Source organism: Gallinula chloropus, assembly GCF_964237585.1.
Source record: "Gallinula chloropus genome assembly, chromosome: 12".
Lineage (NCBI taxonomy): Eukaryota > Metazoa > Chordata > Aves > Gruiformes > Rallidae > Gallinula > Gallinula chloropus.
In genome coordinates, this window is record NC_140097.1 from 7,554,160 (window position 1) to 7,567,093 (window position 12,934).

The 12,934-nt window shown below is 45.6% G+C and overlaps 1 protein-coding gene across 1 annotated transcript in view; it reads left to right on the forward strand.

The window, feature by feature from the left end:
- The window catches only part of ADAMTS9 (ADAM metallopeptidase with thrombospondin type 1 motif 9), a gene marked incomplete at its 3' end in the record, with an annotated part of 82,651 nt that overhangs the window by 58,933 nt on the left and 10,784 nt on the right, over positions 1-12,934 (forward strand). The window contains exons 28-29 of the mRNA XM_084269466.1: positions 2,092-2,259; positions 7,152-7,325. Of these exons, the coding sequence (XP_084125592.1) occupies positions 2,092-2,259; positions 7,152-7,325 (342 nt within the window). The remainder of the gene's footprint in view (positions 1-2,091; positions 2,260-7,151; positions 7,326-12,934) is intronic.

The window sequence follows — 12,934 nt, forward strand, 5'->3', positions numbered from 1 at the left end:
TATAGGGCAAGAGAGAGTCCTGATCGCATCTATGAATTAACTCCTTAGCTTTGGCTGTCCTAGTGAGGTGGTATCAACCTGCATAGAGGGCGCTGCCGGGGGAGTTCTTGAATTTTTGTGAAGTACCAGTGTTGGCCTTTAGTCCAATGGCAGTAAATGGATGAAGGTTTTAGGGGTTTACGATTGGGTTTGGTAGGATTTGACATTTCCCTCTTGCTGCTGATGTGTTCGTTGCCTGGGGAGAGGCGTAGAAAGAATGAAAAAATGAACTTCTGATGCAATTTGAAGGCTTATGAAAATAGGATAGCATTAACACAATCTTTTTTTCTGTTGATACTGAAGGTTATGGATCTGGGTAACTCATGAAAGCCTTATCTTACACCAAGGGAAGGCGTTGCCTCTGTTTCTCGTTGCAAGGTTCAATGTTTCTCGCTGGGGTTTTTGGCTTATCTTGAAATTGGAGCTGGGCTCAGGAAAATTCAGAGGCACCCATCCCTGCCGCAGGCTGGTTTGGCTTCCCCGCTTCTTGCAGAGGAGCATCACTAATGGCCTTTAAACCCTATTGATGGCAAGCTACCTTCTGTCCATCTGTAACTGTCTTGCAGCAGGAAAACAGCCTTTTTGAGGACATTGCTTGTAAAAACTTTTAAACAACCACATCTGAGTTACCTCCACCTCTCTCCATGTTGGCCTGAACTTTTCCATTTCTGAGTACTGCTCTCTCACTGGTTCTTTGTGTACCTGGTAACACAATAGTGGCTGAATGAGTTGGAAGTAGGGCTGTAATTTAAAATAATCACAGCTGCCAATGTATATGCCAATTTCTATTCTAATGGATCTTCCAGAGCTGCTACATATCTAAATTCTATTTTTTTACGTTTCAAATGTATTCATAGGCTGGGAAGAGCTTGGGCTGTAATTTATTTCTTAGGAAAAATACTGATGGAGTGGCTCCAAAAGGAAGGTAGAAGCTTCATCTCTGCAAGTTTGCTCTGTTCTGGAAAGAAAAAAAAATAAATAAGCAGAACATTTTATATTGAGAGATGGTTGAAACGGTGTGTTTGTGCTCAAGGATTAAACCAGGATGCTTATGACATAGCATGTAATGACTTGCATAACATGTAATGAAGAAATTGAAGCTGAGTCTCTGGATGCATCATGCTGAGTAAGAGGCTTGTTCTACACGAAACTGTCATATTAAATTCTTGTCGTGATTCCAGACCCCTTTGATTCCTAAATCTTTTGGAGGAGACTAATCTGAAATCAAAGTGAAGTTGCTTGGGGTTTGCATGCCAGAAGTGGTCACATTTGAAAAAGTTCAGTGAACCTGCAGAGGGAGGTTGAAATTAGTTGCTTCACTACAAAGCTTACAGCTAACATACCTGCTGATTTGCTTTTTGCTTTGATTCTTCAGGCTCTGCCTTCTTGCCACCTTCTGAGTTGTTTTCAAAATGCATAAATCTTAAGGATGAGCATGTCCTGGTTTCAGTCTGTTTAGTCAAAATAATAATTTAAAAAAAAGGAAATCATTCTACACTGGCAAAACAAGCATGAGCTGTAACACCAAGGACATGGAAAGACTGCATTTTTCTCTTCTGCCTTGTCCTTTTTGCATTTATTTTCCTCTGTGAAGGTGTATATTGCTCTTTACTCTCCTGATTTACCAACATTTGACCTCCCTTTGTACCAAGGCAAATGGAAATGGTTCCTTTCAAGTTCTTCTAAGCAGATACTGAGGGCTCCTGCCTTGATCCCTGTAAGATGACTCTGCTCCTTTGAAACCACTGGAGCAATGCCAGGAATCCAGCCTGTTATCCCTGCTGAATGTCAGCTGCTTTCTCTGTTTTGATAGTGGCATTTTGAGGTGCTTTGACTAAGAATATCATGCAATATTAAGTCCAAATGGGAGCATTTCCAGCACTTAAATTCTGCCCTTCCATATTCCCCTCAAGCTATGTGTAGGCTGCTGGGACACTGGGGAAGTGCTTTTTGGTCCAGGTAAAAGAAAACGCCCTGGATAGCCATGGCCAGTGTATAACCAGGTAGATGGCCCTGTGTGAAAGCTGATCTGTTGTTACTTTATATTTACAGTGTTCTGTCTCCTGTGGAAGGGGCCAGAAGCACCGCAGTGTGTACTGTTTGTCAAAGGAAGGCAGGCATGTAGAAGAAGATTATTGCAAGCACCTTGCTAAGCCCAACGTACAAAAGAAATGCAGAGGGGGCAGATGTCCGAAGTGGAAAGCAGGAGATTGGGGACAGGTGAGACACGTTGTATACCCTTCTGATATTCTTCCTCCGTCAATTTGGCTAGAATCTGGTTTTTGCCATCGTTTCTGTCCTCTTGGTTTTCTCAAGGATAAAAGTTGTGCAAAACAGTGTAGCTTCATGGGCAGCAGTGGAGCAACGCTGGTTTGTACCAGCTGAAAACATGGCAACTTGCTTTCAGTGTCTATCTGAAAGCAAATTCCTTGTATTTTTTAAGTTTCTGCTAGAAAAGGCATTAGTATATAATATTAAAGAGAATCTACTATTTGTTCGTGTTTTAAATATCATTACTATTTAAATATATCACATCCCAAGCAAAATCTTCCATAGTTTTGAGAAATCTGAAACTAGATTTATTATCAGATTCCTGGGAAAGCCTAAAGAATAATCAGAGCTGTTCATTAAAAATGCTTTTCACTATCTTTTGTTTCTTAACAAGCTCATCACTTGATTTTGCTTCATTAAAAAGTCAGACACTGATGCGTACAGCTGAGGCTGCTGAAAATGTGAAAGTGCTTGCAGTTATTAAGCATCTTCCTTGCTGAAAGCATACCTTGAATCCTTGTTTTCCTGAAAAATAATGTCTTTGTCATCACCTTGAAACTGCTGCATCACATTTTTATCTCCCGAACCTTGCTTTTCCCTCTACCTCATTAGCGTGCTAATCAGCAGAATTATTGAAAATTCCAAACTAAATGAACTGTTAACTTGTAAAACATCATGTTCTCTTGCCGTCTGTCTTCCAAATTAAGGTACAAAATACCTGTTCTCACTGTATGCTAGTTGCCTGGAAGATAAACCATTAGCATTGCTACAGGCACACATGCAAATGTTAGGACTAGGACAGCATGCTCAGGTTTAATCTCGACTATTAATGAAGACGATAAACCCATTGATGCTCCATGCTTGTTTTCAGAGTTGTTTTGGTTATTTTTTAGTGCTTACCTTTGAATTCATAGCCTAGGAGTGTTTGCCATGAGGTGTATAAGGGGCCAAGTGTGCCTTCACCAGGAAGGTTGTTGCTGAGGTCCGAGTCCTTTACTTAGGGCTATGGCTGGGAGCGCCCAGGTAGCCCTGCATTGCCCTGTGTAATGCACAGGACTGCTTCCATATTGGAAATTAAATCCATTTTATTACCTGCAGAACAGAGCCTTCAGTTTTATACAGGAAGCTGGACTGAAAAGACACGCGAGGCCATTAGACAGTCTTGTCATATCCGATTTGCTCCTTATTTAAAGTGACTGCTCCTGAAGGCAATTTTTTATAGCCAATAATTGTAAACATAATAATGCAATGGTCTGTCGATTGTGTTAAAATACACTAATGTTAATTGATAAAAGTACGTGTTTTAAAAAATCCCCACATTCCACCGCATGGTTGGAGTTAATTTTGTGCAAGTGGAGAAAGAAACCCAAGTTAATAAGAGGATGAGGTGATTTATGGCCTGAGGTAATCTCTTGTGACTAGGCAATTAAGGAATATTTGTATGCTAATGATAAGGCTAAGAATAAGCAACACATTTCCAGGGGTAGCTGCTCAGCCCAGGTCCCTGATGCTGGGTGTGCTCAGCCAGCCGGCATCTTGCTTGGAGAAAGAATAAAGGGGTAGAGACACTCAATCTGCATTATCAAACCGGGCGTTTTAAAGCCACGTGAAGTGCTCTGGCATGGTTTCCTTGCGTCCTGATCCTCACTCGTGCTGGCAGCGTTTCTTTGCCTGTGACAGATGAAAAGCGGGGCTGCCAGATGTTGGGGGCGCTGGCCGTGGCCGCCCCTGTGAGAGGTGTGCAGCAGCTTGTCAGGAGGTTTAATGCCACAGAGCCGGGGTGGGTTTAGGTGATGGACTGCTTATTACAAGCATGAAACACGCAGGGGTTTGGCACTCTGAACGCCTGGTCGATCAGGATCTAAATGGGCACAGAAACCCTGCGTCACCTTCCCTATCACTGGTGACCCTGTGGCAAATAGGAGCTGTGATCAGTTTGTAGTTAGATGGTATCAAATAAAGCTTTCTGAAGGGTCTAATTGCCTCCAAAAGATAATCCCAGATTGGAACTGCGGTGGGCTGGGTGCCTTTTGTCCTGGGTAAACCAGCAAAGGTCTGCGTGGGGAATAAGACAAGGTTTTCCTATAAAAGTGCATCCTTCTTGTCACTGTGTATGCACAGGGCCCATTGCATATGCCTTTGGGTTCTGGTTTTTTCCCTTTTACTTTGAGGGAAAGGAATTCTTAAAAAAAACCCCAAGATTAAAAAATACAGGAATGGTTAAAAATTAATCCCAATTGGCAGCTGGCTGAGATGGTGCTCCACTCCCAGGTTTTTCCTCCCTCCAGATATTTTGTATTCAGGGGCTGGGTAATTCTTTTCTAGGTTGTTATGAATCTGCTTTCCTGCAGCAAAACATTTTTAAGATATCTGTAATAATTAGAAGGGAAGATAAAAGTTTTTTCCTCCAAGATTTGAATGTGCTTGTGTCTGCACTGAAATGTCAGATTTAATGTGTTTGCATCTCCTAAGTGGTATCATTTATGGCCATTTACCTTTCACTTAGCAAAAATACCAATATTTATTCTTCTGTCTGGTATTTAATATTTCAGCTGCAGGCTGAAATCCAGCTGTGTCTAAAAACACAGGTAAAGCATCAGGTAGAGCTTCTTCATAGCCAAGCCAGCACTCAGCAGTTTGATGATTTACTCTCTCAGTAGAGAAAGGAGCCATTCCAGGGAAACTGTAGAAACTCCACAGAAAGAACAACTAGGCTGCCTGGCTCATGGCATGCCATAGGGGAATATATAAGTGCAGCACATGTTGGCTGCCCCCAAACTAAATAACTTCTGGAAATGGCAGCTGGCTTTATTTCCCCAAGATAGATACAGCCTGGCTGATCAGTACTCTGGGTTACAATAGCCCAGATAAGGTGAGTTTTAACACCAGTTTCTTCTTGCCTCTCTAACAGAGCATAGTGATGTTATTTTGAAGCCAGCCATAAATGCAGCCAGAACCACTGATGCTGCAGCACAGGCAGTAGGAAGAAGCACCCTGCAGAAGGAGATGCCTCAATCCACTGGCCCAACTGCCATGGCCTCCCCTGCTTACACTCTTGTAATCACCCCAGGGAAAAGCTCGTTTGCATGCTTGCTCCCAGTCCAGATCTCTACAGGGGATGGTCTGGGACGCGGCAGCCCCGGCCTTGGGGTGCTCGTTCCCCACTGCAGGTGTTCCTGCTGATTTGGTCAGGGAGTTCAGCAGGGGCAAAGTGTCACCTCAGGCTTGCAGTGACATGATGCTACGGCTTTGCCCAGTGCCTTGTCTTGCCCAGCGCTCCAAGGACCAGCTGCCTCTTCCCCAACCCGCTCTGCCCAGCATCACACGCAGCACTTCCTCTCAAAAGAGCCACGGCATAGCTGGTGCTCTCCCTCATCATAACATTCCCGGGCATGTGCCTTTTAGGTCGGTAAGAAATGCAAACCAAAAGGCGTTTTTGGAGCACGGTATGCATCCTGGTGTATATGTTTCTCCAAGTTTGTGGCCATTATTCAGTTTAACTGTCCCCTTTGGAATGTGTAGGACAAACAGCGCCGTTAATCACAGGGAGGCAGCGCAGCATATGGGAAACATTTGCATCACCAGTGACAGAAATCTCACTGCTGCTTTCAGAAGTTACACCAAAAAAAAAAAAAAAACCAACACCCCAAAACAACCTCTCCCACCCTCTTACAAATATCTGAAGCCAGGCAGATATTCACAGTCAGCTTTTCTTTAGTCCTCTTGGCTTTATGGGATGTTCGGATAGTAAAGCAAACGGAGCTTTACAGAGGAATACTCTGCAGAAGAGGGAATTGCTTCTCCATTAGGTCCTGCTTAATTCCCTGCTTTAAGAGGGCTGGCTTTTATGGGTATTGCAATAATGGCCCACAAACTTGTTTTCCTTAGTTCCCGATGTATTAATAAGGTTGCTTATATTAACTATTAATTCAGCAAATGGCTAATCATAATAGCTGGGTTTTAAATGCATACCTTTGATTTTTTGCATGCTTTCTCCTATAAATGCAAGTTCTTTTTATTCCAAATCTATATCATATACTTTAAGATCTAGCAGGAAAGAACCTGTACCCGAGGGACGTTAAGTACTGCTAAAGATATCGCAGTGTGCAGTCACAACAATAAGAAACGTTGCGTGAAAGAAACAACAAGCTGTTAAAAGCATTGTAGTGTAGATAATAATTTGAAGATGCCTGAGAAACAGAAATTCAGGCTTTTCGTGCTTGTGCCTGGGAGCGGGGAGAAATGTGCCCGCTGTATAATAAAGGAAATGTGAAATGCAGTTAATTTTTAAAAAGGCATTTATTTTCACAGCCCGCCCTGGCTCGCGTGCATGTTTAGATGTGCGCTGAAAGAAATCCCAGCTGTATCATACCTTTACCTATCTGGTGCTACAGACTTTCTTCTCTATGATTCAAGTTTCCTTTTCATTAAAGCCCACTCTGGTGACACTTGTGGCATTTGATATATTTTGAACTATTACTTCTTTGAGCCCAGTGCCTGAGAAGTAATATGCAGAGCCTTGCTGCCTCTGGCGTGTTGCGATGATTTAGCAATGACACTATCTCCAGAGGTTTTTGCATTATAAATCCTGTCCAGGCAATCCTGACCCCAGTGAAGCCAAAATTCCCTCTGGCATCAGCAGAGCAGGGATTTCAGCCCGTCTGCTCTGCACTTTGCAAAATGTTTCCTTCCTGCAACGAAAAGCCTCACCTGGAAGTTTAAGCACCGGCGTTACAGCATCGCTCCCGCTGCCGTTGAGCCCGGGGCAGCAGGTGAACCCCAGGAACTTACCGTGGTGGCTGTGATGGGGACTGCCACTCACCTTTTGTCTTTTCCTCCAGTGCTCCGTGTCCTGCGGCCAGGGTGTCCAGCGGCGCACCGTGCACTGCCACAGCGGCACCCCGAAGGCAGCTGAGGAGGCAGAGTGTGACCCAGCCAGCCGTCCCCCTCCGCAGCGGGACTGCCACCTCCCTGAGTGCCCCACGCACCACTGGGCAGCCGGCGAATGGCAAGCGGTAAGCGGGGTTCCCCCCCCCCCTCTCCCCTCTGCCCTCCCCCCGGGGTCACGTCACTTGTGCTCTCAAGCGTGTGGTGCGGGATGATGCTGGAGGCAGGGAGGGGGCTGCCAAGGCCAGAGATCGCTGCCAGAGGGATGGGGTTTGGGGGTTTGTGGCCCAGGGTTGCCAAAAAAAAAATAGTGGAGGAAACACTTCATGTGTGCCAGCTGGAAGGGGGAGCTGAGAAATATCCCCATAGGGTTAACGTAGTGCTTTGTGCTGCCCTGTGCTTGGCTGGACCTATGCAAATATTGGGCAGGTTTTGGGCAGGATGAATTCGGGTCTGTTCTCAGAGGCTGAGCCCTGCTGCGCTCAGTAGTGAGCCCCTGCTCACTGGAATTGGGGAATATGTGTGATTTTCACTTTTCCTTCCCAATTCCCCAAGCCCCTTCTGACAGCTCTCTCCTCTCGCTGAGCTCCTGGTCTGCATTTCAAGCCCTGAGCAGTGCTAAGATAAGGTCTCCCACAGGAGCTTTTTGGAGTGACTAGGATCAGCCCCTAGCAAAAAATCAGAGCCCCTTAGGCTGGAGTGAGGGATCAAGTTGCTGCTTGGATGGCCCAGGGCACAACTGACTTGCCTGCATTGCAGACAGCGGGTAGGCTGAGGCTGGTCGGTGGCAGGAGGACAAGGGGACGCTGGACAGAAGGAAGGGGTCCAGGAGGAGCCCTCCCCTGGGCTGCCTGAAGGATGCTGTGGCAGGCTTTGAGTGCATAACAGGTTTTGGCAGAGAAAGTTCAGACCAGGCACCACAATTACTCCTTTTGTTGTAGTTTCATTCCATTTTCAGTTATCCCTGGGTGAAAGAGTCCTGCCCCACTTGTCCTCCATCCTTGTCCCACTGTCCCTGTGGTGCAGGGACTACCAGCCTTGGAAATGGCAATGGAGCTGCTAGCTCTGGGAACCTGACTCCTGTGTCACACAGCCCACAGAAGAGGCCACTGCTCCTATGGAGAGAAGGTCTTTGTCACATAGGGAGAAGGGGATTGCCCGTCATGGGCCCTCCATGGGAATGGAGAGGAACAGAAGACCCTCCTGCACCAGATGCATCAGCCTCCCTGCAAAACCACTGCTGACCCCACAATCAGGGCAGCAGGGGTTCTATCCTGCACCCTTTGAACAGCAAAGGTCTCACTGACTCTGACTGGTCAGAGCTTGATCCTGGTCACCTCAACACCAGCATTACACAGTTCCACAGAGCAGGATCAGTGTTAATGAAATGGGGGCTGGCTTTCACTGGCAGTCAGGCTGCTTTTATATTGCTCCCACACAGCCCCAGGAGGTCTTAAGGGGAACAAAATTGGTGAAGGACTCTTCTTCTTCAGAGACAGTGTAAAGAGGCCATGGTGTAATCCTGCTCCAGTAACAACAGGTGGAAAGGCATCACTGGCTTTTCCTGCTCAAAGCCTTGGTGTTTGCAGTCACTTCCAGAGCCTTCCTTTTATGTGTCACTAAAAATACATATAAAAATAAATTAAGAAGACAAAAAAGAAAGAAAAAAAGAGGGAGGGTAGGAAAAGCAAATTTACCAATTAGAGAAGAAAATTTGAGGTTAAGGCAGCATCTGCTTTCCTCTCACCTTTCCTTCCCCTGAGCTCATTCTTGGCTGGTTACTGCATGGAGCACCCCAGACTGCAGGTAGCCGGGTGAGGTGTGATGGTGTCTGACATCCACCTGGGCTGTGGGGACAGCACAAACAAGTTCAGCTTCATTTCCTGGGTCTCTGCAGCTCTGGGAAGTTGGGTTATGATCCCATGTCATGCAGCCACGGGTACGAGAGACCAGAGGACTGTGTCCTATTCCCACATGCTGGGGAGCTGAGGTGTGATGGGAAGCAGCAGGAGGCAGAGCCAAGCTGACCACGCACTGGTACCCGACAAGAAACATCCTGGCTTGGAAAAGAACCATCAAAATGGCTGAGGGGGCTCCAGAAAATTCCTTGCAATGAACTTTTGCTTTTACACAGCCCGTTAAATTTCTTCAGCTAATAAATTTACACGCAGCAAAGTAGGTCACCAAGCAGCACGCAGTTACAGTCCTTGCCCAACAGTGTAATTAGCCCTGAAAAGCCACAGCTCGTACCCCATCCTTCCACCCTCTTTCCTTTGTTTTTGTAACTTTTCAAACCAGTTGTGAGAGGCCCCTGCCTGCCCCCACCCTGCCGAGCCCTTGGTGGGAGGCAGACAATGATGTTTTCCTAAGCTTTTTCCAGGGCTCCCCATTGCACTGGGGGAACTTTTAAATGTGCTAGAGATTTTTATTGGGTTTTTTCCCCCAGGGGAGCTTTGCTAGGGGTGTGAGCTGCAAGTTTCCTCCCCCATAAATAAATAGCCATGCAGAGGATGCCCAATGTGAGCTTGCCCCTTTGGCTGACTCCAAGCACTTCTGAGCACTTCTAATTTTGTTCTGATGTACCTGGTGAAGAAAGTAACAGCTAGTGCCTTCTCCCCAGCCATGAGCACAGGCTGCAGGTTATTTATAGTGAGGAGGCACAGATTGCATTAGTATTCTCTGAGCAGGGAACAGCAATGAACCCTAATTGACATGAAAGGCGGGATGTAAAATAACATCCCAGCACTGTCTTGTTCTTGATTTCTTATCTTTAAAGGGAATCTGTGGAGAGGGCTTTTTTTTTATTGTTCCTTTTTGTTGGAGGTGTTTAGAAAAATAGTTGGTCTTGCCAATGAAAAGGAATAGGGAACTTATTGGAAACCGTTTATTGCTCCGTTGGTGTTTGACCATTAATTAGCTGGTCTCAATGCCTGCACCAGGGAGAAGAGAGTCAATAGAAAGGGCCTTGCTAATGCCATAGTAAAACTCAGACCAGGGGCATAAAGAAAAAGGGAGAATTGGAAAAGGGAAGGGTGAGGGTTTTTAATATGAATCTCAGTGGAAGGATGATGTGCTGCTCTGGAAGCTAAATGCAGCTCTCAAATCATGGTCGTTTGCCATTTGGGGGAAAATGGTGCCATCCTTGCCTGATTTGGATTGCAGAGTTACCCAAGGTGTGTTTGAGGTGCTCATGGCATGGGGTTTCATTTCATCTCTCCATCAGATTTTGATTTAAAAAAAAAAAAACCAAACCAAACAGCAATGAATGCTGTTGCAAAGCAATGCCTTTTTTGGGGTTTGTTATTGTTATTGTTAGTCTTCTAAAACAGCTGTAGAAGTGCTTGATACAGTCTTTAATTTGAACTGCCAGGAAAATAGTTCAGAACTTGGGAAATGAGGCAAATGAGACAAATATTGTCAAATGCCTGACCTGTTTTTCAGCTCTTGCTAGCAATAGCTCTTACACCCTGGCCCTGCTGTTTTATGTGAGATTTACATCGGTCATGGACATGAGATTTCATACCAAATATATCACCATATTAAAAGGAAAAATAGCCTTTTTGTGCTAACTGAACTGTCCACTTTCTACATGAATCATGTTTGATAACCTTGGGGTGGCTGATTGGAACCTGCCTCTGCAGTGTTTCTCTTTGATTTGGTTTATGATGGTCTCACCGTCTTTGAGCCATATTTAATATCTCAGTGGGTTTATTTTAATTGCCAGTTGTCCCTAAAAATACAAATAGTCAGACTTTCCTTGACTGATGATGACAAAACTCACAGAGCTGGCTCACATTTATTTGGCCATACAACTAGGATTTTTTCAGAGAAATCCAAAGCAGGCTGCTGTGTGCTTGAGTGTGTCAATCTTTCATCAGCAACTAATGATTTTAAATGAGGATGGGCTTTTGAACTGATAGCTCTTCATGGCCAATGCCAGAAGATGTGTTGATGGCATAGAGATTGTTCACCCTCCTAAAATTAAACATGAGCCAATGTACTCTGCAAATCTAGACTTGAATAAACATTAGGGGAGGGGATGAAATCAGCCTTGGTTTTTTTCCTCGCTTCTTGGGGGAAGAAACTTTTTTCCCCACTTGGCCATGAGCAACAGAGGGCTGGAAGGGCTCACCCTTCTCTGGTAACCACGTGCTGGGCTGGCAGACACCAAATCAGAGACAAGGGGAGCTTTGAGCATCCTGTAGCCCCACTCCCACTGCACTGGAGAGTCCCTTGTTAGGAGGGAGAAGGAAGTTTGGGGTTCACGCTACCCCTGAAAGGTGCCGCTCAGGGAAGCTACATCTTATCCCCATGCAATACCTCCCTTGCAGCTTTTACTTATACAATATGGAGATATCAGAGAAGAGCAAATCTAGCAGAGTTTGCTCTCTGGGGAAATCACACTCCAGCAAATTCCTCCAGTCCCTGTAGGATCGCTGTGTTTCAGCACAGACCTAGAAGGAGCTTCCCACTCCAAGAACTTAAAGCAAAAGGGTAAATAAGGTTGAAAGCACATGAAGCCCTTGGGGTCTTTTGGCAGACTGAGGATTTTGCAATGTTGACTGTTGCCTAAGAGCTCCTAAGTTATTCCTTCAGAATAAATGCTGCTTTGTGGGACTGCCTCTTCTTCCCTGTCCCCCTCCACTTTGCTCAATTGCTAAACATTTATGACCAACGTGATGTTGGGCTCGCTGTGGCTCTCTTGGTTTGCTGCTCCTGCCACAGATTGATCTGTTCTTTCAGAGTTACTAGATAATTTGCAATCTTGATTCTGACAGCTAATTACAGAAATGGGGGCCTGACAGTATCCATGTTGTACAATTAGCTGTACCCACTAAGATCTTGCTAATTGTGGGCCAGACAGGAGAGCAGGAGCTGCTTTGGGGAGGCTGGAAACGGTGTTTGAAGGGCAAGACACTAACTAGATTAAACTGGCACGGTCTTCTGAGCCTAGGTGACTTCAAACAGTGTTCCTGTATGGATAGGGATGGTCTGATTGAGTGTTTTATCCTTTTCCTTAGGGGAAGACATTTCCTGCACATTTTATAAAATGATTATTTTCATGCATTTTTCTCCTTTTTAATCCAGTTAGCTGAAAGTGTTAGAAGTCTATTACAGGTGATAAGTTTAAGAAAACAGGGTTTTATTCAGACAGCTGCTCTTGCGCTTATTTATTTTGTTTTATGTGTGTGTTTTGTAAGACGTGCTCCGAGCACAGACCCACTTCCAGGGGCACAGCCTCCAGCCAGGCTGGTTTTTCCAAGAGGAGAAGCAAAAGAACTGTGTCCTTAAAGTGTCCAGAAGCCCCCAGGGAGCAGTTGTGCTTGGCTAGCGTGGGTTGGTCTTAATGTCAATCACAGAGGAGGAGGAGCCTGTCTTAAAGAGCAGTGTTTAAAAGAGAATCACAGAATCACAAAATTGTAGGGGTTGGAAGGGACCTCGAGAGATCATCGGGTCCCACCCCCCAAACCATAAGAATAAACCCATAGGGCTGCCTCTGCTGCAGTGGTTGCTGCAATGTGCCCCCATGCCGTGCCAGGGCAGGGACCAGGGAAGGAGCTCCTCCCAACAACTCAGACCAAGGGTGTGATGATGTGTGTTTTGGAAGGGGGATATCTGAGTTATCCCTCTCCAAGGGGCTGCAATGATGGGGGTTGCCTTCTTTCTTCCCCCCTCGCCCCGTCTCCTGATCTGGCATGCCCACCTCTGCATCTCTTAGTCCCATCACAGCTGGACC